Source organism: Acomys russatus, chromosome 10, assembly GCF_903995435.1.
Source record: "Acomys russatus chromosome 10, mAcoRus1.1, whole genome shotgun sequence".
Taxonomy (NCBI): Eukaryota; Metazoa; Chordata; class Mammalia; order Rodentia; family Muridae; genus Acomys; species Acomys russatus.
In genome coordinates this window covers 53,200,375-53,224,287 of record NC_067146.1, presented here as the reverse complement: position 1 = coordinate 53,224,287, position 23,913 = coordinate 53,200,375, and the positions used below count along the sequence as shown (strand labels likewise).

Genomic DNA, 23,913 nt, shown 5'->3' with positions numbered 1-23,913 from the left:
TGAAAGCAAGCACGTTAAAAGTAAAAACAAAAAAAGGAGTGCCCCTTTTCACTCATCTATTTTTATCTGAACTACGTCATTACTCTTAAGCTGAATCTCACAAATAACCCTGTCAAATGTTCCTGGGTGTTTTTTTTTTTGTTTTTGTTTTTTTTTTTTTTAAAGGCAGAATATTAAACAATTATGTGGAAGTTGTTAAGCTGCGCTGGAAGAGGGTGTGATGTCAGCGGAATGGTCCAGAGCAGAGCTTTGTTGCCCTGGAACTTTACAGTGTTCGTTCTTCTCACAGTAGAAAGGCTGCTTGTCTGAAGGAAAGAGGTTGCAGTCGTGAGGCATCACACCTTCGAGCACCTCGGGTACCACGTTAGCTGTCCAGGGCAGGTCCGGATTGAGCATGCCCTCAGGCAGCTTTCTCTGTTATCCAGCTAATATCTTCAGCTAGCTACACATTGGCTTTTGGAGGCACAGCCTAGAGACGATATGTCTATTAGACAGGGAAGTACATGAACTGGTGGTGTTGTGCCAAAGAGCTTTCTCTGTTTTCCAGTAAATTTCAACTCCGTTCCAGTAGTCAGGAGGCATTCAAAGGTATTAGTAAAGCTAGGAGGAAGGAAGAGGTGGAGGGGAGACCTGCGCAGCTTGCTTGGTGGGGGGTCATTGTAGCCTCAACCATGATCCCAGGACCACAGCACTGACTAGGATGCTCCTGCTCACTGCTCTGCTGTCTGTACATCACCGTAGGCTTGGATCTTCTCAGCACCCTTCTGTGCAGAAGGATCTCCTAAGACCTTTTAAAAAGCAACACACACACACACACACACACACACATCGATTCTGCAGGTCCGGGATGGAGTATGCACGCTTGCTGCCCAGCCCTGGTGGGCCTCCTCTCTCCTGCATCACAGGCTTCCTTTGAAGAGTGAGGCTCCAGATTATGGGTCTTGGGATGCAGCAAAGGGCCTGGCCTTGTGGTTATACACTCTCTGGCTTTGTCATGGCTGCCCAGTTTGCCCTTGTAGCAAGAAAGCAGCCCAAGGCCAAACACAGTGGGCAGGACTGGGATCCAAGGAAACTGATTTATGAAATGTCTAGTTTTGGCTCCTGGACACGGCACGACAAGGCCTGCTCCGCGTGTCTCTCAGCACGTCTCTCACTCTCTCTGCCTCCCACCAAGCTTACTGCGGCTTCAAGGTGCACCCTAAGTCTCATCTCTCTGAGACTACCCCTCATTCTGTTCTGCTGGTGTCTGCCACTAGGCTCCCAGCGGCTACCTTAAACGTCTGTACTTACTTTATGATGTCGGAGGATTCTGTGGTCTAATGCATGCGAAGCTGTGAGAACAGAACCTCCCCAGAGCCATCACTTTATGTGTTTGCGTTTTAAAATTTTTTTTAAACTCTGGGACCAGTCGCATCTTTTTAGCATTTGTGTTTATCCATCTTAACTGCCTTGAACTTATTTCTTGGCTAGTCCTGAGGCCCTGAGCACAGCCTGGAGGGCTTTAAAGATCATCTCCCTGAAGTTGCATGTCTGACAACTCAGTCTGCCAGAGCCCTGCCAGAGCCCTGCCACCGCCCACCAGCTCAGACACCTCTCTTAGGCCTTAGGTCTTCTTGGCTTCTGGGAAAGTGCAGCAGTTCGGGGTTAAGGTGGCTTGCTGCAGTGGTCTTCCCTAGCTGGTGGGTTTCTCCTCACCCTTCATCACCTGTCCCAACTGTACCCTGGATCCATCCTGCCCTCGTGGTTGGTCACCAAGCAGTTCCCAGACGTCACTCACACATAGTCTCACTGTGGGAAGCCTGGCCAGCTGAACCCAGAGCAATCAAAAATAAGAAAGGAGCCAAGGCCGTAGCTCAGTCAGCAGCATGTTTGTTGCTTGAGTGTATGTGGAGTTCTAGTTTGCTTGCTCCCCATTGCTCTGGCAAACCCCATGACTGAAAGCAACTTGGGGAAGAAAGGATTTATTTCATCTTACAGCTTTATGGTTCATCATGAAGGAAAGTCAGGGCAGGACCTGAAGCAGAGGCCGAGGAATAATGCTGCTCACTGGCCTGCTCCCTGTGGCTCACTCAGACCGCTTTTCTGTGTCGCCCAGGGCCACCTGCCCAGAGTGGCACCACCCACAGTAGGCTGGCCGTCGTACATCAATCATTAATCGAGAAAATGCCCACACAGACCTGCCTAGAGGCCAGTATGATGGAGGTATTTTCTCAGTTGGGGTATCCACTTTGCAGGTACCTATAGCTAGTGTCAAGTGGACAGAAAACTAAACAGCAAACACGAGGATCTAAACTCAACCCCCAGAACTCACATATTAAAAAAGTGCAGGCTTGTAATTCCTGCACACTGGGGAAAGGAAGACAGGCAGATCCCTGGAGCTGTGCTGGCCAGTCCAGCTAGCCAAATTGGCAAAGTCCAGGTTCAATGAGAAACCCTATCTCAAAAAACAATGTGGACAGCAATCAGAGAAGGCATCCGGCAGCTGCCTCTGGCCTGCACCCACACGTGCACATGCACCCATGCACTTAAGTGCATGCACACACACACACACACACACACAAGGTTGTACACACACACATGCATGCATTCGCTCGAAAGAAAGAAAGAACAGGGCTCTGTGTGAGAGGATAGGCATCATTTTGCGGTCAGACATCTCAGGGTAGAGGCCCTGCTGTGTGAGGGACTGGCTGCCTTTCCCTGGTTAACCCACAGAGCCTCCTGAAGCTTTGTCTTAGTGTTATCATTATGTTGTCCCTGGCAAACACAGGCCTGGCACTCTGACCACTTGCTTGTTTCCCTTCCTGCTTGGAAATCAAACTCCAGAGCACTCAACTTCCAGTGACGTGTGTGTGTGTGTGTGTGTGTGTGTGTGTGTGTGTGTGTGTGTGTAGTGGGGAAAACAAACAAAAAACATGTGCCCACTAACAACTCATTGTTCTCACCTTGTGGGAGGTAATGTCCTGAGGTGAGCAAAGATGGGTTCTCTGTGGGGACAGCACACCTTAGACAGCACAGCAGCCTGTGGCTCTTCATGCAGGTACATACACGAACAAGTACACAGTTTCCATGTGGTATTAAGTTTCCATGAAGATAGGAAATTAAGGCAGACTATAAATGGCTCCCTTGCCTTTGCAGGGAGGGAGCAGCCCATGACGCTGTTCCTTCTCAGGAGGCTTTCAGAGCTGTTAAAAGTGAGGCTCAGCAGTTGGCCTGCAGGTTTGTGGCCTGTGACATGAGAGATGCTGGCCTCTGCTGGTAGGCATGTCAAAGTGACAGGTTCAGAAGATCTGAGAATGTGCTCCCTGAATTCCGACTGTACCTTCTCTTGCTGAGTTTGTATGCAAGGCATACGTTGATTCGTGACCACAAGAATAATTACGATTATATGAACTGTTGGTAGTTTAGACTTCCCTGCCTAGCTCTCCCTGTATATTGCCACATGCTGTGGTGCATCCAAAGTCAGCTTCTAGCACGGCTTACGGGTTTCTTAGACTTAAGGAGGTACAGGAGTTGTCCTGCAGACAATGATTTGGAGGAATTTTGCCCCCTTGGAAGTTTCTGGGATGAAATTGTGGTCCCTCATAGAACAGGAAAAGGTGATGGATCTTTAGGAGATCGGCCCCGGTAAAGTGATGAAGCTTCTGGGACATGCCCTTAGAAGACTGTTGGTCCCAAGTATAGATTGGTTCTTCCAAGGGAAGGGTGTAAGGTTCAAGCCATCCACTGCTCTCCTGCTTTCCTCTCTGGCCATGGAACCCACTCCCTCTCATGCCCAGCTGCCATGTGGCACCTTCCCCTATTATGACACAAGCTGTAGGACACTTGGCAGACACGAACGCCATGCTGTTTAGCTCTTCCCACCATCAAAATCATGCACCAGATAAATACCTGTACTTTATCCAGAACATGGATTCTGTCTTTATAGTGCAAAGTACAGGAAATGCATAGGGGTTTGGCTATCAAAAAGTGGAACTTACAAGCCCCAGTGTGGTGGCGCACACCTTTAATCCCAGCACTCAGGAGGCAGAGATAGGCAGATTGCTGTGAGTTCAAGGCCAGCCTGGTCTACAAAGTGATCCCAGGACAGCCAAGGCTACATAGAGAAACCCTGTCTTGAAAAACAAGGGGGTGGGGGGAGTGGAACTTAATCACCAGGCTGCTTTGCAAGTGCCTGGAACCAACTAGAAAGCCATCAAGACCCAAGGTAGCACCTCCCATCATTTCGCTAGGGTCACGTGAGCTTCTCTCCAGAAGCCTGGTGGGGAACAGCCTCCTGACCCCATCTCTGTGCAGCCGGAACTCCAGCAGACCACTCACCAGAGTCCCGGGCCTGTGCTTTATTTAACACTGGCTTCCAGCTTCACCTGTCAGGGACAGAGGGGAGCAGGGCTGATGGTACAGCAGCGTTGTATTGCGGCACCATGCCGTTACTACTGCCATCACTTACGGAGGGCAGATGTGACATGTCCTCACTTAGATGGCATGCCCAGCACAGCGAATAGCCATGTTCCAGACACATATGTAGTCATCTCCAGCCAAGTCCATGCTGGAGATCAACGTGAGGTCATCTTCCCTTTTGAAAGCCCTCCTACTGTGGTCACCTCCTTTTTATTCTTTACCCCAATTCTGCCCTGCATCCAAACTTGCCACAGTTAGCAGAAACTTCTTTTTCCCCAAGTCCAGGGCACAGTAGTCAGCCCTCATCCCCCTTAACCTGCGGTCCACAGAGTTGCCCTGTGCCCTCTTCTCAAAGCCCGTCCTTACTTTGTAATGACACAGGTAGAGAGACGCCTTGGTCCCTGGTGGGCTCCTCGCCATGGCTGTTGATGCCGCCCATGGCGTCTTCTCTGCTTTTTGCTTTAATATAACATGGTGTGACTCACAGCTCCATGCCAAGCGTTCCTGTGGCCCCCATCTGAGGCCCACTCGCCTTTGACACAGGTCTTCAGCCAAGAGACTGCTTACTCCCTCTAGCTGAGCCCTGCGCACATAACCTAACCCTTAAGATGACCGTTGGAGGCAGATAGCCTTTTCATTTTCCTTGCATAGAGAAAGAAAGTAAAAGGTAACAGGCTTGCAAGTCTGAGCCCCAGACAGGACTTCAGAGTATCTCAGTGCCCCATAGCCCTCGAGTACGTTAAGGGGAAATGGGGTGTCGTGTGCGTTTCTTTGTTATTAATCTCGGGTTCCAAGAATCAAGGCAGAGGCTTGCCCTTGCAGGTCCTGGCAGTGGTGCTGTGACAGTTGAGACTTCATTTTCTGTAAATATTTGTTACATGGATTTGGAGCTCTCGCGTTCACACTCGCACACAGGCCTGAGGTACTTGAGGTGGTTGAATCTTACGAAAAGCTGAGTTGTTTGTGTTGAAGGCACTGTGGGGGTGAGGGAGATCTGGCTTTGATGATGATAAATGAAGTAGAGAAGTGGACAGACCAAGTCTGTCTGAGAGGAGGACACATCTCCACCCATCTGTGTAGTCCAAGCATGCTGGGTCCATGATTGGGCTTGTCACAGGTGCTCAAGCAGGTGGGCCGGGGAGCTGGCCTGCAGAGTCCATGTCTGCAGGAGGGCCTTCAGAGCCTTTCAGTGTAGGAATGAGGTGTGTCCTGCTGCGGGTAGAGAAAACGAGTCTGACTTGTCTTTGATAATAAAGGAGGGAGCTAATTTGGGGTTCGTTGGGCAGAAGTGTAGCTGTCCCTTAGTCTGTTCAGCGGGCCACTGTCTTCCATGCCTCTTGAACTGTTTCCTAGGATCTGAACTTAACGTCGTGTCACTCTGTGTCAAGGCAGCCCATTTGTTTAGTTCAGTCCACACGTTGGTCACTTGTAAATCAGTTGCTAACAAGCGCTTACTGAGTTAGCCATGTGGCATATTCTCTTTGAAATGGGCTATTTGGGGCCGGGGACTAAGCTCAGTGGGTAAAATGTTTGCGTAGCATTCAGGAGACCCTGCATCTGACCCCCACTACTACATAAAACAGCAAAGCGGCGCGTGCCCGTAATCCTAGCTCAGAGTTGGAGGCAGGAGAGTCCGGCAGTTTGGGTCACCCTCAGCTACATAGTGCATCCAGGTCAGTCAGCCTGAGCAACTCAAAACCCTGCCTCAGAAGGGGAAAGGGAAGAAGGGGAGGTAGCGGAAATACTGCTGCTATCGTAGGATGTTTTAGCCATCCGTTGTGACCACCTGAAGTTACATACATACACGGTCCAGTGTCCTGGCCACGTGGCCTTTGGTCTTGTCGGCAGTCATAGTCACTTAAGAGTGTCGTCAGACCCAGACTGGGGTCTCGTTCCTTTGCTTAGTAGCTCTTTTTTTTTTTTTTAAGATGTATTTATTTATTATGTATACAGCGCTCTGCCTGAATGTACACCTGCACGCCAGAAGAGGACCTGCATTACATTATAGATGGTTGTGAGCCACCATGTGGTTCCTGGGAATTGAACTCGGGACCTCTGGAAGAGCTGTCGGTGCTCTTAAACTCTGAGCTACCAGCCCTGTTTAGTAGCTCTTAAGCAAAGTGCTTAAAGCTTTATTTTTCTCCCCACAGGTAATTTAACCGTAACAGCACCTAGCTTCAGACCACAGCACTCACCGAAGCGCCCAGGATGTGGTCCAGTCTTTATAAACAGTAGCTGTAATGACTGCCCTAAAGAGGATTTAAAAAGTCCCTGGAGCCCCGCTCGTTTATCTCGCTGTCTGGTGGGTGTCCGTGGCTACTGCCCCTTCCCCAGCTGTGGCGGGCGGTACTGTGTTTATCTTCTTGACTGAGAACAGCCTGCAGAAGGATGATGCCATCCTCCCCAAATAAGGAGCCAGATGTGGCTGTGATTCCAGCACTCGGGGACCGAGGCCGTTGGAGTCCCACTTGTTCAAGTCCAGTCTGAGCTGGATGTTGAGTTTCAGGCAGCCTGGGTGAGAGGAGACCCTGCCTCAAAGAAGCAAAAAACAAAAGAAGAAGAAATAATAATGGTAATAGTTCGGGCTAAGCTCTGATGATATGGCCAAATGTGGTGTCATTGTCTCCCTTCTCCTGGGATATGGCATCTAAAATCCTCAGCCTTCAAAGCTGCTTTATGTGCTAATAACGATGGCTGGCTGGCTGGCCCTTGGTGGCTTCAGGAAGAATAGGGCAGAGTTAGAGGATTGAAGGTTGGGACTTTAAGACCCATTCCCAGCTTCTGGGGAAGAGAATGTAGCCTACAGTTGATTAGCAGTGGCCAGTGTTTTAATTAGTCGTGCGTACTAAATAGGCTTCCATTAAAACCCTGAAAGACTGAGCCCACAGAGCATCTAGGGAGATGCATGGAGGTCCTCGTTCCCCTCCTCATGACGTCACCATATATGTCTTTGTGATAAATCTTCAGTTGTTCCCCTCAAGAAAATTGGTGGATCCCAAGGAGACAGTCACAGGAACCTTATTTGTAGCTGGTCGGTCAAGAAGCTCAGAGACAGATGTGTACCTGGGATCTGGAGGGATGTGAGCAGACCCGGTACCTGAGCCTATGGATCTGATGTTGCCCCCAAGTGGACAGAGTTAGAGCTAAACTGGTTCCAGCAGCTGGGGTCCTGAAGGCATCTGTGTCAGTGGGCAGGGAATTCCGTTCACTTGGTCACAGACTTCTGCATTGATTGTGGAGGCTGGAGAAGAGGGAAGGCAAGTGGGAGGGAGGGAAGATGGTGGGAGGTTGGGAGGGGAGAGAGGAACAGAGGAACGGGACAGTGAGAAAAGTTCCTTCGCTATAGTTCATGGCTCAGTCCCCCTGTGCCCTGCTCTCCCATCCACTCTGTCTCCCACTCAACTCGTGTCCCTGCTAGAACAGACTGGCACGTGGCCCCCCAGGCCGGTGAGCTGATAGAAGTGTCCATGGCTGGTGCCTTCCCATGATGTCCCTGTACATGGCTTTCCCACCTGGTGACTTGAAATAGCAACTCCTGACAGAGCCATTAAGACAGCGGCATGCCACGATGGAGAGAGCCAATGGGCCCATCATGGGCGGTTCTGCTGCTAGCCTCTAACAATGTGGACGTAATTGTGGGCCTACACTGAAATTAGCCTTTCGTCACAGTCTAGCTGCAGTGCTCGTGGGGGCTTCTGAGGACTTGGAGGTACACTCATCTTGAACTCACCTGGACTGGCTGACAGAGTGTATCTCCCACCCTCTGGTAGTTTGCTGAATGGATTCTTCTGTCTTCCCACTGAAAATCTGCTGAAATGACAGAAACCAATGAAATTTCATAGAAAAGGAGCCCTGCTCAGCAAAGATGAAGCCTTGTCCTCCGAGAAAGCAATAACACGAACAAAGCTTTGTGGGGTCTGTTCAAGACGAGAGTGAAACCACAAAGTGTCAGAAATTAGAGAGGTGTCTTAGCTGTCGACAGAGTCTTAAAAGTAACACACAGAAAAGAAAAGTAGGATGGGCTGGAGAGGTGGCTCAGCAGTTACGAGTGCCTGCTGCTCTACAGAGGACCAGAGTTAGGTTCTCAGAATCTACATGGTGGCTCACAACCATCCGCAGCTCCAGAACCAGGGGATCCAACACTCCCTTCTTGCCACCACAGCCCCTGCTCACATGTGGTATACAGACAAACGTTCAGGCAAAACACGTATACACAGAAGATTAAAAAAAGAAGTTGAAGAAAATGGGGCTGTGGTGGTTTTAATGAGAACAGCTCATTTTATATATATATATATATATATATTGTCCCCAACTCTTTGGGAAGGACAAGAAGGAGGTATGGCCTTGTTGTAGGAGATGTACCACTACAGGGTGGTAGACTTTGAGTTTACTTTCTTTCTTTTTTATTTATTTGTTTGTTTGTTTGTTTGATTGTTATTTATACAGTGGTCTACAATGAGGTATGGCACTGGGGGCTGGTAGACTTTGAATTTTCTTTTTCTTTCTTTTTTTTTAAAGATTTTTTTCCAAGTATTTTTTTTTAATTTTATTTTTGTACATATACATTTACATTATTACACATATAAACAATAGATTACCTATGGCAAGAAGAATCATGACACAGTGAGAAATTATGTAAATGTTACATTGTTAGTGTTTTGGCTATTTGTATTTGACATCTGCAGGCCAAAAGAGAGTATCAGGTTACATTATAGATGGTTGTGAGCCACCATGTGGTTGCTAGGAATTTAACTCAGGACCTCTGGAAGGGCAGACAGTGCTTTTAACTGCTGAACCATCTCTCCAGCCCTGACTTTGAGCTTTCAAAAGATGAGCATCATGGGGCTGGAGAGAGATGGCTGTATATATAATAAATAAATATTTAAAAACAAAAAAAGTCAAGCATCACTCCCAGTTAGTGTTGTGTCCCATTCCTACCCCCCACCCCCCAGCCTGCCTAGGCTTGTGGGTCAGAGTAGCTCTCAGCTGCTGACCCAGCTCCATGCCTACTGCCATGCTCTCTCTCTCTCTGAAGGTATGAACCCCGGATTCCAGCCTTTCATTGACAAGTTGTAGTGTCTCTTCCCAGCAGTAGGACAGTAACTGAGGCGGGGACTGCATCAACAAGGCTTCGGTTGTTTCCTGAGTGGCGCTTACTGGTGTATGTTCTCCTGGCTTATTGCTCCTTTCTGCCAATCACCACAGGAGAAAAAGTCATCGAACAGTACAGAAGTGGGTAAACTGTAATGTGGCTGGGCATGTAGCTCAGCTGGTAGAGTGCTTGCCAAACATGCACAGAGCTGTGGCGGCATAAACCTGTAAGCTTGGCACCTAGGAGGTAGAGGCAGGAGGATCAGAGGTGTAAGGTTATCCTCAATACGTATCCAGTTTGACCCTGGAATACATAAGACTCCTACCAAAACTAAAAAAGAAGAGAAAGAAAGAAGCTGTAAAGATACTTTAGTTAGTAAAGTACTTGTCACACAATCATGAAGACCTGAGTTTGGTCCTCAGGAGCCACATTAATTAAAAAAAAAAAAAAAAAACAGTATGAGCTGCTCATGGTGGCACATGCCTGTAATCCCAGCACTTAGGGCAGCAGAGACAGGCAGATCTCTGTGAGTTCAAGGCCAGCCTGGTCTATAAAGTGAGTTCTAGGACAGCCAGAGCTGCACAGAGAAATCCTGCCAATGGAGAGGGGGATGGGCAGGGAGAGGTAAGAGGGGAGTATGTGTTACAGGATATTTGATCATACTGTCAACCCTGAGATTGTGTTATTTACTGGAAAAACCTGGTTTCTAGTTGTGGTGTGGCTCAGCCTTAGCACGCACCATTAATCCAAGAGGTTTTTTGTTTTGTTTCGGTTTTTTGGTTTTTCGAGACAGAGTTTCTTTTGAAGTCCTGGCTATCTTGAGCTCTATTTGTAGACCAGGCTGGCCCCAAACTGACAAAGATCTGCCTGCCTCTGCCTCCTGAGTGCTGGGATTAATGGCACTCGTCACCACACCTATGTAATCCAAGAGCTTTTTTGCTTGAATATTATAAACAGGATTAAATAAAGTCAACCAACCATAGGTCAAGAGGTGGAGCAAGCAACCAGTTGACAGGGAGTGACCATAGGAAATATACCATAGTGAGAGAAAGTTTGGAGGATGGATAGATGCACAGGAAGTGGAAAGGAGGGACATTCAGCTTGAAGGGATTTTAAGGCAGCGTGAAAAAGGGGCTTTTTCCTCCTAGGACTTCAGCTGAGGAGGAAGGTCAGCTCCGTGCTTTCTCTGCCTCTCTGAATATGGCTTGCTGGTGTGTATTTAAAATCCCAGGAGGTAGAGCCAGTGGGTTCCTGGGGCTTGCTGGCCAACCGTCCAGCCTAACCTACTTGATAAAACCCATATTCAGTGAGATCTTGTCTCAGAAAATAGGGTTGTCAGTGCCTTAAGGAACTAGCTGAGGTTGACTTCTGGCCTTCATATGCATGCACACGCCTGTGCAGGTGTGTGCCTGTATGCAAAACACACCCACACACATCTGTACACACACACACCCTTGTGTACACACAGATACATCTTCACACACACCCACATCTGCATACAGACAGACACACCTGCATACAGACAGACACACATACCTGCACATATCTGTGCACACACACTTGATACACAAGACACACCTGCACACACACACAATTATATATTAATAAAGGTAGTTGTAGGGGCTGGAGAGATGGCTCAGAGGTCAAGAACACTGGCTGCTCTTCCAGAGGTCCTGAGTTCAATTCCCAGCAACCACATGGTGGCTCACAACCATCTATAATGAGATCTGGTGCCCTCTTCTGGTGTACAGGTGTACATGCAGGCACAACATTGTATACATAATAAATAAATTAATAAATCTTTTTTAAAAAGTAGTTTTAAAGTAATTTTTTAAAACCTCACCACTTCCCCTGTATAATAGAGGCATGGTACTCAGCCCTTGTTTATTTAAGTTTTAGGGCACAGGAAAGGAAGGATGGGTGTTCAGTGAGGCCTGACTTACCCATAAGTCAGATCCAGAGAAGGCAGCAGAGACTCGAGCATACACATAAGGCACGGGCAGAACTATGCAAGTGTGAGAAATGTGAGCAGTTGAAAGCCGGGTGCTCTAGGCAGACAAGGGCTAGGACCCCCACGTATCAAGAAGCCCCCCCCAAAAAGAAGCCCACTGAGGAGTCTACAGCAAATAGAAAAAGTCTCCCGTCATCTCAAGAAATGCCTAGAGATCTGCCCGCATCCCTTTTCAAGATCCCTAACAAAGTAGAGATTGGAGGAAGCTATGCTGCAGGGCCAGCAACTGCTAGGTGGCCCTGGTCCTCGTGTCAATGCTACCTGAGACCTGACTGTTGTCCACACTTGCTTTAGTTAAGTGTCTGGGTTCTGTATCCTGGGAAGGAGGGATGCTATTGGGGGAGGGAGCATCTCAGTAACAAGGTGTATAGCATCTGAGGAGTTACATCTGAAGTTGTCCTCTGACTTCCACAAAGGTATGTACCCAGGCATATAAGCACCTGCATGTGTACGTGTACACACACACACACACACACACACACACCTTGCATGCACAAAACCAAATCCAAAACCTAGGAAGAGAATAAAATGCTAGTGGGATTCACTTCACTTCTTTCTAAGCCCTGAGGTTATATTAATATCTAGCTTTGTCAATGTCCATGTGTCCTAGTTTGCTTTCTATTGCTGTGATAAACACCATGACAAAGCAACTTGAGGAGGCATTGATTTGGCTTACATGGCCACGTCACTGTCCATTATTGAGAGAAGCAACGGCAGGAACTGAAGCAGAGCCTTGGAAGAATACTGCTTACTGGCTCACTCAGTGTGCTTGCTGTTTGTTTGTTTGTTTGTTTGTTTCTCCAGACAGGGTTTTTCTGTGTAGCCTTGGCTGTCCTGCACTCACTCTGTAGACCAGGCTGGCCTTGAACTCACAGCATGCACCACCGTGCCTGGCTCAATTGCTCTCTTATGCAACTCAGGACCCCCTGCACAGGGGTAGCACCCCACACAGTGGCAGACCTGTCCCCACATCAAATCATTAGTCTTTTTAATTGTCAGGTCTTTTCTTCCCTTTTGCCCCAATACTGCAAGGCCGCAGGGCACATACCCTGCGTTTCCATTCCGCTCTCTGCTCTGAACGTCTGCGTAATATTGCTGAATTGATTGCACCCACACTCAGTTTAGGTTGTCAGGAGCACTGGCTCCTCACTAATAGTGTCATGTTACTCCGGAGAAAGTTATTTGACCCCTCAGGCCTCCGTGTCTTCATCTGTGGGTGCGGTAATGACTTCGGGACTTAGGGACAGCTTGGAGGTTGGTGTTGCTGGTGCAAGAGCAGCACTGTATACTTGTTACCTACATTATGGTGGTTAGTTCTTCTGGGCTGTTATTCTTGGAAGCATCTTCGAGCTTCTCGTTGCTATTTCAAATAGTAGCGTCTGACGGCAAGTGTAAGTTACTATAGAAGACACAGTAGTTTATTGCTGTTGAAGGGAGTCCATACTGGCTCCTTTCTCATCCTCAAGACTTGGAACCAAGTAAGCCTTCAGGTCCAGGTTCCCCTCTATCCACCACCACCCTCAGCATCCTGACCTCACATGCTGTCACCGTGGGGTCCCCTGTCTCTAGACATTGTCTAGACACCTTCTTCTCAGGCCCCTCCTCTGTCTTAAGGATAAAGCAGAGGGTGTAGGGTTAGTGTAGCTCCATGGGAGAGGGGAGAGGCTCTGGGTTGTCCCATCTCTAGTACTAACGAGAAGACAAAACTGTCAGAGATGAGTTCCTCGAGGTGTCCGTGGCCAGGTTGAGAACTGAGTTGGAAAACAAACAACAGGAACAGAATGTCACAGCACGCCAAGGCATCCACAGATAGGAGTGTGAGCAGCATCCCCTCTCAGTGGCACTTCGTTCAAGGGCGGCTGAGGCTGGGATAATTCACACCAGTGCTGATGTGGTATGGCACTTCACCCCTCCTGTGGTCTGTCTGAGGAGACATGGAGGAGCTTACAGGTGAGGTGAGGGCAGGTATGGCCTTAGACACCCCCACCCCCTGCTTATAGTTGGGATCAACCATCTGTCAGTCACTGTATGCCTAAAACTGTCCTGATGGGATTTGGGTCAGGGCGGCCAGGGCCCACTCATGGCTGGCCACTCCCGGCATAAGACCAACAGTGCCTGATGGTGCCGTCCAGTTGGTAGCTGTATTAGTTTTCTCATTTGTGTGACTGAATACCAGGCAAGAAGCAAGTTATATGTTTCTTGGGGTTATTGGGCTCAGTTTCAGGGGGTACAGTACATTATGACAATAGGTGTGAGAAGGATGGTCGCACTGCATCTCACGTCAGGAAGCGCAGAGAGCCGAAGGCTTGTGCTTAGCCCTCTGTCCTGTCTGCGTAGGCTCAACTCCCAGCCATGGACTGGTGCTGCCCATAGACAGGGTAGGTGTCCCCTCCTCAGTTAACCTAATCTAGCTAATCCCTATGGACATGCCCAGGACATTCTAGATCCTGTCAGCTTACAGAAGCATCCATCACAGTAGTGAATTAATCAGTAGGCATTATCCCCACATCCAGGACATCCTGCAGTCTGTTTCTGAGTCATCGCCTCATCGACCATCCTGCACTTAACTTTGATTAATGCTCGCTAGGAAGCCATTATATTGTTAGCCCTCATCCTGGTGTCTGCTGTTTTGATCATCTTTTCATGTCTCTGCTTGACTAACACAGTATAGTGCCGAGCCTCTTCATTTTCAAACAATTAAAACCAAAAAGATGAAGCAGTGTACACATTTTTGTAATTTCTTTCTAAATTAAAAATCTGTGGAAGTCAATTTGGGAAAACTATTAATAATTTATGTTACAGTGAGTGCCTCTGGAACTAGGATTTGTCTAGCTGCCTATCTTCGGAATTTTTAGAATATATAGAATATATATTTTGCTGGTGAGATGTCTCAGTAGTTAAGAGGTCTTGCCATCCAAACATGAGGAGCTGAGTTCAAATCCCCAGCCCCCACACAAAGAGCCAGGCAGGACTGTATATGCTTGTAACCCCAGACTGGGAGGGGGAGACGAGGAGCTCTCTGCCATCTAGCCTTGCTGTAATGGTGAGCTTTGGGTTCAGTAAGAGTACCTGTGGTGAGGCAGTGTGGCAGAGAGCAGAGACAAAGAGAAAGCACTCCACATCCCCCTATGGCTTCCATTTGCACAGCAGCGGGTGTGCGCACGCGCGCGCGCGCACACACACACACACCCCCACACCAATAATGGTAGGTAGGTAGGTAGATTGATTGATTATTGATTAAGCATTTAAAATTTTTTATGCAATCTTAACTCCATGTTTCCTACCAGAATTAGAAAATAGCTTCAGTATAAAGTATACTTCAACCTGTTAAGCTTTAGAACATTGATTTACTCATCTTAAAAAAAAAAAAAATCACACGGTTATTTCCACATGGTCATTATTTCAGTGATGCTCCCCAAATATTCCTCTCTAATAACCTGTTTTATAAAGGCATATACTCTAAAGACAGTTTGCTTGTCATTATGTCTAGCGTCAGCAGCAGTCCATGAGGGCAGGGCACACCCATGCCACAGTGCTCATGCGGAGGCCAGGACAGCTTGTAGGAGCTCCCTCCTTCCCTTTTGGGTCCTGGGACCTTTTGCCTGTGATCTTTTAAACCTGCTTTTGTCTGTGACAGAATTGGCAGAGGACCCCAGATCTCACTCCTGTCACACTTGATCTATGCATTTTCCCAGTGGCTTGTGATTTAGCCAGTAGTGTCTTGTGTGAGACACTCACAGAAGTTTGCTGAGTGTCTGGATATAAAAAAGAGTGGGCCGTGCTTGCCGACCTGGACAGTTTACAGTCTCAGGAAGAGCCAGGCCTATAAATGCAGTGGGCATGTGAGGGCTCCCGCCAGGAACTGCTCATAAACCGCTAATGGGCATGTCAGAACGCAGCAGCTCAGACCCACTGCACGGTGTTGCGGAAGGAAGTGTCCTTTGAACTGATCTTTAAAGGTATATTAGTGTCTGAGGCCTCTGAAACAGATCTTCGGTGAGCAGCAGAAATTTATTCTCTGCCCTACAGGCGGGAGGAGAATCTTTCCCAGGTACACCTCCTCTGTCTGTCTGTCTGTCTGTCTGTGCTTCTGCTAGTGTCCAGCACTTGATGTCCAGCACTGTCTTCCTGTTCCTCTCTGGGTCTCTTTCGGCCTTTCTCTCTTTTGTGAGAACATGTCATTGTCCCAAGTCCAGGATGGTCTGGTCCCAAGCTCCTTGTCTTATATAAGGATCTGACCTCTGAAAACCCTTAAGTACACAACATTTGCATTCAGCTGTTTAAGTGGCCATTCTGGGAGCAGGGTGTCACTGTTCAGTCCCTTCAGTCAACTGAAGGGACACAGTAGGCCACAATCAAAAGAGCACTTAGTGTGTGCAAAGGCACAGTGTGACTCCATGGGAGCGCCTTCCCAGAGCCAAGGTCCTGGAGTCTGCATGTCTGCTTTGAGGATATCCTGGTATGACTCCAGTGTAAAAGTTGCTTTTATTTGCCTGATGAAATTGTCATCTCTGGGGCTTACTGCCTCTGCCTGCTAACCTAGGCCTAGTGCTGGAAGCATTTAGCCTCCATATAATCTAACCTAGGCCTAGAATATTTCCAGCCTCTGAGACCTCAGAGACTTACCACTGAATAAGCTCAACCAGTTCCAGTTCTTTCTGAACTCTGGCTGACTGGTTCAGCTCAGCTCTTCCAGCTCAAACTCCTCTCCAAGCTGTCTGATTCAAACTGGCTTCTCTCAGCTTCTGCCTGAATTGCTCTGCTTGGCCTCATAGTAGCTTTGGCAATCTGTTCTAATCTTCTGGCTCCTTCTCATTCTCTGGCTTGTTCTGTCTTCACCTGTGTCTAGCTTGTTCTCTCTTCAACCTGCCTGTAAAAACACTCCCTGTGAAGCTACCTCCTCTCTCCACAGACTGAAGTGCCTCAGTCTCAATTCCTCTGCACTGAGCTGCCAACCCTCTCTCTCCTTGCACTGCCCTCTCTTATGTCACCCCTCCTTCCTCTCTCTTCTCGTGAGAGTTGGGCGTATCCTATTCTGTCAGACCTTTCTCTGATTCATCACTTTTTCTGCCTCCTGATTAGACATCATTTTCAAACCTGGGAGCTTCCCCCACAAATGTGATCACAGCAGCCATGTTGCGGGAGGCGGAGAGGGGTGTCACAGTGGAGGGAGACAGGTTCTAGCAAGACTCTTAGAAACTTGAATGAAATTGGGTCCACTGTGGGCTGCATGGGGCTAGATAGAACAGGACCTCAAATCATTAAGTCCACAGTGTTAGGTCATCAAATCCAGTTTTAGAAAGCGAAATCTCATTTGTACATATTCCCATTTAGTGTTTGCCATGGTTTGCATTTAAACTTAGACATTGCACCCTGCACATTTATTTTACATCACATTGTACGGAGGCTTGCTGTGGTCTGGTCTGCTCTTTAGCAGCTCCCTTAAGCAGCCACACTGGGCTATGCACAGCCCAGAGAGTACCCAGGCAGTTCCCCAAGTGCCAGTCAGAGTGCACCTGCAGAGATGGGCGAGAAGCAGAAGCCAGAGGGGACTACCGTACTGTTCCTTGGGACACTCACTCCCAAAAGGGCCCAAGTCTAGACTGCTTTGGGTGGGGCGGGTTCTTTGGGCTGATTTTTCTTCTGTTTAACTCCAAATTACTTACTTTTCTCTGCTTTCAAATGCAGTTTGGGACTTACCCATGATGTAAAGGGTGAACGAGGCCCCTCTGAGAATCAGAAAGCTGCCCAGCTTGGCCTGTCTTCACATGCACGGCGCCTCTGTGGCGTGGGCTGCTCCGTGTCACTGGTTGTTGGTCCTCCAGCCACAACAATGGACATTTCTCATTGTCTTACCTGCTTACCATTTTGCTTTGTTGTTGTTGTTTGTTTGTTTGTTTTTGTTTTTTGTTTTTCGAGACAGGGATTCTCTGTGTAGCCTTGGCTATCCCAGACTCGCTCTGTAGACCAGGTTGGCCTTGAACTCACAGAGATCTCCCTGCCTCTGCCTCCCTAGTGCTGGGATTAAAGGCGTGTGCCACCATGCCTGGCCTCATTTTGCTTATTTTAGTCAATATTTCTTTCTTTTTTAAAAACATTGTAGGTCAGGTAAAGGCAGGCGGATCTCTGTGAGTAGTTCAAAGCCAGCCTATTCTATAAAGCAAGTCTAGAACAGCAGGACTACACAGAGAAACACTCTCTCAGAAACAAAACCAACCAAACAAACCGAAAACATTATAGGTCTTCCTCAAAATTAGCCTAGTCATGAGAAAAGCAGCCTCATCCTGGTTGTGAGGCATCCTCCAAAGGCCCTCACAAGCTGCCACAGCCTGAGACACCTGGAGAGGGAGACATAGCTGAGTGCAGTGTGGAATCCTGGGTAATACCCTATGACAGAAACAGGACATGAGGGAAATTAAGGAAATCTGAGCAGTGTGGACTCTGGTTAAAACTGGTCTGTGCTCATTTTGTGGGTTCGTCTTATAAGCACTACACTGTACTAAGACAAGATGTTGTTAACAGTGGGGAGCACGGCTTCCTGTGCATAAGATGACTTTTCAGGAGGAGTCTGGCTCCCCACACCTGCCTTTGGTCCAGGAAGCCCAGGGTTCTAACAAGGCCTCATTCCCCAGTCACGGTGACTAGAGGCTATAGTGGGAGGGCCGTCCTGGGAGGCAGGCAGGCAGAGCCAGAGAAGACTCAGGGCTTCGTGAGACCAGACAGGAGCTCCATGGCACACACAGGTTTATGATCAGAGAGTGGGTGCCTGCATGGCTAGACCCAGCCTCTGAGCAACACTACACATGACTGTGTGTTACAACCCGGGAGGAAACAGACATCTGTGAGTCAGGTTGACGTTGGTACATTCGCACATGACCACACGTGAACAACTGTCCCAGAGAGAAGTATGTCACATTACATAGATGCTCTGCCCCGAGGAAGATGGAGCCCAAGTCCTTGCCTCCTGAGTATGGGCTTCTTACAGGAGACCACAACACAGAAAAGGGGATAAGGACCCCAAGGAAGGTGTCCTCAGCCGGTGACTAAGTTGATGAGATAGCCACACTGGGTATTGTGTCCTTGATGTGAGATGAGGAAAAACACCAAGAAGGTCATTAAAAAAAAAAAAAAAAAAAAAAAAAAACGGCAGCAGATTGTCTGCCTGCCCTCCTTAGAGCTGTCAAGGTCATAAAACTGAAGGGAAGTCTAAGGGACTGGTGTCACTTAGGAAAACAAGCAGGCATGGTGATTATGGACTGTTAGGACTGGGGTCCTAAGCAAGAAAAAGGGGCATGAGAGGAAAGAATAAAGAAATCCTAATGATCGTCTTTCCTTTCTGTTTCTGTGACAAACACCATGACCAAATCAACATGGAGAAGAAAGGGTTTATTTGCCTCAAACTTGAGGAAAGTCAGGGGAGAAACTTAACCGGGAGCCATGGAGGGTCACTGCTTACTGGCGTACTCACAGGCCGGTGCCTAGCTCGATTCTTTATATAGCCAAAGGGATGATGCTGCCCACAGGGGACAGGGTCGGGGGTGTCCTCCTGCATCAGACTAGCCATAGGCAGTTCCTCAGTTGAGGCTTTCCTGTCGGGTGACTCTAGGGTATGTCAGGTAGACAGTTAAAGCTAATGAGAACACCTAATCAGTGAAAGTTGATAATCCTGTGTTGGGATTGGTTTATTGTTTGTGACAAGCTGCTGGAACAGTTGGGTGATTAATCTCAACTGTCTACTCCTGTCCATTGGGAGTCACCGAAGAGCTTGTAAATCACTCCTCCAGGTTTGTCTGAGGTCATTTCCAGAGAGAATCAACTGAGGAGAAAAGTTTCACCCTGGATATGGTGGCTTGGTACCCTTACATAAGCGGGAGCCCAGAGGGAATGAAACAAAAAAAGCCCACAGCACAGCACAGGCCTGCTCTCTGGCTGCCGGGAGCTAAAGTGCTCTGCTTCACGTGGGTACACTGCCTCTCAGAACATATGAGCAGCCTTCCGTGGGCTATAACCTCCCAAACCCAGCCACAGTACATCCTTGGTTCTCTCAGTTACTTCTGTTCCGTGTTCTGTCATGGAGATGTACCTCAGAAGTTAGGAGCTACGGCTGCTCTTCCAGAGGACCCTGGTTCAGTTCCCTGCACCCACACAAGGCCACACAGAACCGCCTGGAACTCCAGCTGCAGTGGATTCAGCACCCTCTTCTGCCCTCCACAGGGACTGCACTCTTCTCTCTCCCTCTCCCTCTCTCTCCCTCTCTCTCCCTCCCCCTCCCTCCCCCCCTTCTACTCCCCCCCACAAATAAAATTTTAGGCAGTCGTGGTGGCACATGACTTTAATGTCAGCACTTGGGAGGCAGAGGTAGGCGGATCTCTGAACTTGAGGCTAGCTTGGTCTACAAAGTGAGTTCAAGCTAGCCTAGGGCTACCACACAGAAAAAAAAAATCTCTCTCTCTCTCTCTCTCTCTCTCATCTCTCTCTCTCTTTCTCTCTCACACACACACACACTGTGTATATATATATATATATATATATATTTTTTTTTAAACGTAACTGACATTGAAGATTAGTGTCAGAGAAGCTGGGCTATTGTCAACTGTTCCTGACACTGTGGTTATAAGCCTTTGGGACAGAGATGGAGAGAATATGCAAATGTTGACAATGCAAGCTATGAAACTCTGGAGCTCAGAAGACCAGAATGCCAGTAGGAATTGGATTTGAGACCATTCATGTTACATTCTGGCAGAGAATCTGTCTTTATCTTTCTTTGCCCTACAGACTGTGGAGGCCTGATATAGAGGATACTTCAGGGCAGCGCAGTGTTGTTCATAGCAGCATGGGTATTGCTTGCTGCTTTTGACCAAATTTATAATCAGAGTGTGAGCAAAAACCAGAACAGAGAGATTCAGGTGACTTTCAGTCTGAGCAGAAGAGACATTCTCATAATGGTGGAGTCAGGGAATATACAGCTACTTTGCAGCTCTGCCTGGCTTCGAACTCATGGAGCGCCGCCCTCCTCTGCCTCTTGTGTGCTAGGACTGTAGATGTGTGTCACCATGCCCAGCTTGCCTTTAACTTCGCAGACACCATAGTTGAGTTTGCTTTGAGTCTGGGAGGAGCCCTGGGCTTGGATTTCTAAGCAGTCAGTGTGAGCCCTTTAGAGGCGATGGTGGAGTGTTTCGCTTTTAGGAGAGATGCTTAGTGTGGAGTTGACAAAAGGTTTCAGATTCATGGTAATTCATCTTGGTTCAGTTTTTATTTGCTGTGTGTGCTTGAGGTGGAATGGGGATCACGTGATGTGCATGTGCGGTGGTCAGAGGACAGCCACGTGGACCCCAGGCATCAGACTCAAGTCATCCGGCGTCGGTGCAGACGCCCTGACTGGTGAGCCACCTCATGGGCCCACTAGCCACGAAACACCTGAATTCATGTAGCACACCTGAGTGTGTCTGTGTGGACATTTCTAGAGGATTAACCCTCACTATAGACCTACTCTGTGTGTAAGAGCCAGTAGAATAAAAACGAAGCAAGGGCTGGCTGGAGAGAGTTCTCCGCAGTCACGAGTGCTTACTGCTCCTCCAGAGGAGCCGAGTCCAGGTGCTAGCCCCTGCATGGACAGCTCACAACCGCTTGTGTCCTGCTCCAGAGCCGACACCCTCTTCTGGATCCTGTAGGCCCCTGCACACATGTGGCGTGCACTCAGCGTAGACACACATACATACACACGCATGTTTCTCAAAATGTGTCTGACACAAAATTCATAGATTTTATAAGAAATTAAGTGTGGCCAGGCAAGGTGGCGCACGCCTTTAGTCCCAGTCCTCTGGAGGCAGAGGCATGTGGATTGCTGTGAGTTGGAGGTCAGTCAGCCTCAAGTCCAGGACAGCCAAGATAACACAGAGAAACCCTGTCTGGAAAAACTAAGAAAAAGAAAGAAGAAAGAAATTAAGTGTGAACAGTCGTGCTGCGTAGGGTTTTTGTTTTTGTTGTTGTTGTTGTTGTTGTTCAGATTTTTATTTTGGATATTGAGGGAGCTATCGACAGCTACAATATGTGGGGTTCTTATGAAAAGCCTGTTCTGTCTGCTCGGCTTTAGTGTGGACACCGGGCTCACATGCAGGCTGTGTGCCCGAGAAGCAAACACTCTGCTGCTGATCCACACTCGCCCAGAGGCTTGATTTTTATCCTGAACACAGTGTCTCATAAAGTGTGTCCTCTGCAGTTATATCTTACCGTCGCTAGTGTCTGTCCTCATTTCACATATCTGCATGCGGGAAGCATAGCTCCTTAGCAGGCAGCTGGTGGCTTGCGTGCTGGGCGAGTGTAGTAGACAGAAGTGATGTTGCCCACACCAGGTTATGGGGAAACCCAGCACTAGCCATAGTGGTGGAGGTGGCTCGGCGCCTGCCTGGCTTCTCTCCTAGCACTTCCAGGCTTGCTGTTCTTCCGGGGACGGGACTCCATTTTTCTGGTAGATAAATATTTCAAGAAAAGAAAGCAACACTCTGACTTCAGTTTCACCTGTTTTCCGAGCACTCAGCTGTCACCAGTTCCAAGCCCTCCTAAGTCCACACCTTGTCCTTGGCAGTGTGCTTGACAGTGTGAGGACAGCAGTGGCAGTTCCTGTATTGCTCCCTGTGGAGAGTCACAGCCTCAGCTCCGGATACCCTAGAGACTCTGGGGACAGGTGGCAGTGGCTGAGATTTGCACATCCTTTTTGGCTAACCCCTGTTCTCCTGTTTCGCCTCATCGCCAATAGACGTTTCCTAGTTATGCTTCAGGGCAGAAAAACTACAGGTGATGCCCCAGGAATGACCCCTGACCCCTGGGGCGTGGGCACTGTCTCCTGTTGCAAGACAGCTGTACCCAGGATCTCCCTCACGCCTTTGCCTCCACTTATGTCACACTGTAAGCTGCTCATGGGGGCAGCCTTATTTTGAGGGTCTTCTTGTTTTCCCCCCTTGTCTCAGTTACTTTTGGTCCTAAGAGTCAGCTTTGGGAAGAACCTACACTAAGCCATATGCAGTAGGTTTTTGTAAGCTGAGTTAATTAATTACCTGAGTAAGAGTCTGATCATTCAACGAAATTTCCCAGGAAAAAAAATGGACTTTAGAATGTACAGTCCGTGTTAACAAGACAGACCGTGAGAGCTGCTGAGAAAATAGGCCCAGCACTTGCAGAGGAAGATGCCAGGAGGAATTCCTGCCTGCCTGTAGGCAGTTGGTAGCCATGCATAGCATATGCAAATACTTTGCGGAGGGGGGCGGTCCTTTCCAACTTGTGGGCCTTTCTCCCCTCACCCCACCCCATCCTATGGGAGCTGCTTATTATAACTGACTCATTGCTTTTTTTTATAGCAGAAGACTCAGAAAGTGGCGTTTACATGCGATTCATGAGGTCACACAAGTGTTATGACATCGTTCCAACCAGTTCAAAGCTTGTTGTCTTCGACACTACATTGCAAGTGAGTATGCCTGGCTTCTGATAGCTAGTGCATTGGCGTGGCCATTGGCATGCTAATCCAGTCCAGCAATGGCAGCTAGCCTTTTCTGAGCTCCTCCTGGTAACCTTATAGGAACTCGCCATTGCTGAGCGAATTCTCCTGGCACAGGAACTAAATTCTAACTTAACAAAAGTCACAACTTAATTCACCTACTCATCCTCCAGCTAGTGTGTTAAGGTGTGGAATTTGAACCCAGGCCTGTCTGCCATGGGTTGGAGCCATGGCAAGTTTGCCAAACTGTCTTGCCTCCCTCACTGGGGCCTGATCATCTTTCTTGCTTACTCAGTAAATATATGACTAATATTAGAAAAGATTATGAGGTGGATAATTTCTTGAAAACAGAGCTTTATTGGTCTGTTCCAGCAGGAAATTTGAACTTGATAACTTTACTAATAAAATCATGTTTATTTGAGCTCATTTTTATCACTATGGCTTATGTGAAAGTCCTAAGTTACATGTTCTGTGTAATAATCAAGTTATATCCAGCAAATAAGATATATATATATATATGCACATACCATGTCAGCAGGTAAGACTGCCTTCATTTCTGTTCTAAGAAGGAGCTACTAAGCCAAGAACTTGTGGGCAAGTGGTTTATGAAGGGTGTGCTCCCCAGAGAAAACCCCAAAGGTATAGAAGAAGGCAGGCCCCCAGAAGGCAGCATGGTGTGATTTCAACAACAGCCTGCGGGGGGCAGCCTCAGCCTGAACCCCAAATGGAACCCTGGCGCCCAGAAAAGTTTACCCCAGCCTCATGTGTTCTGCATCCAGAGCTGACCTGGGAGCAGCATTCCAGGCGCCCCCACCTTCACCTGGCTGCTTGGCATCTCCTCGCACTGCCTTTGTTCCCACATGTTAGAGGACACACCAGGTCCTTGGAGCCATTATTCCTGCCCTCTGTCCCTGCCATATG

General features: G+C 48.2%; 1 protein-coding gene across 14 annotated transcripts in view; it reads left to right on the top strand.

Moving 5' to 3' along the window:
• The window catches only part of Prkag2 (protein kinase AMP-activated non-catalytic subunit gamma 2), a 338,192-nt gene that overhangs the window by 286,297 nt on the left and 27,982 nt on the right, over window positions 1–23,913 (top strand). For 12 of the 14 annotated variants that reach the window (XM_051152191.1, XM_051152187.1, XM_051152183.1 and 9 more), the window contains one exon: window positions 22,856–22,962. In XM_051152191.1, the coding sequence (XP_051008148.1) occupies window positions 22,856–22,962 (107 nt within the window). The remainder of the gene's footprint in view (window positions 1–22,855; window positions 22,963–23,913) is intronic. The other 2 variants (XM_051152184.1, XM_051152186.1) reach the window with 1 other exon arrangement.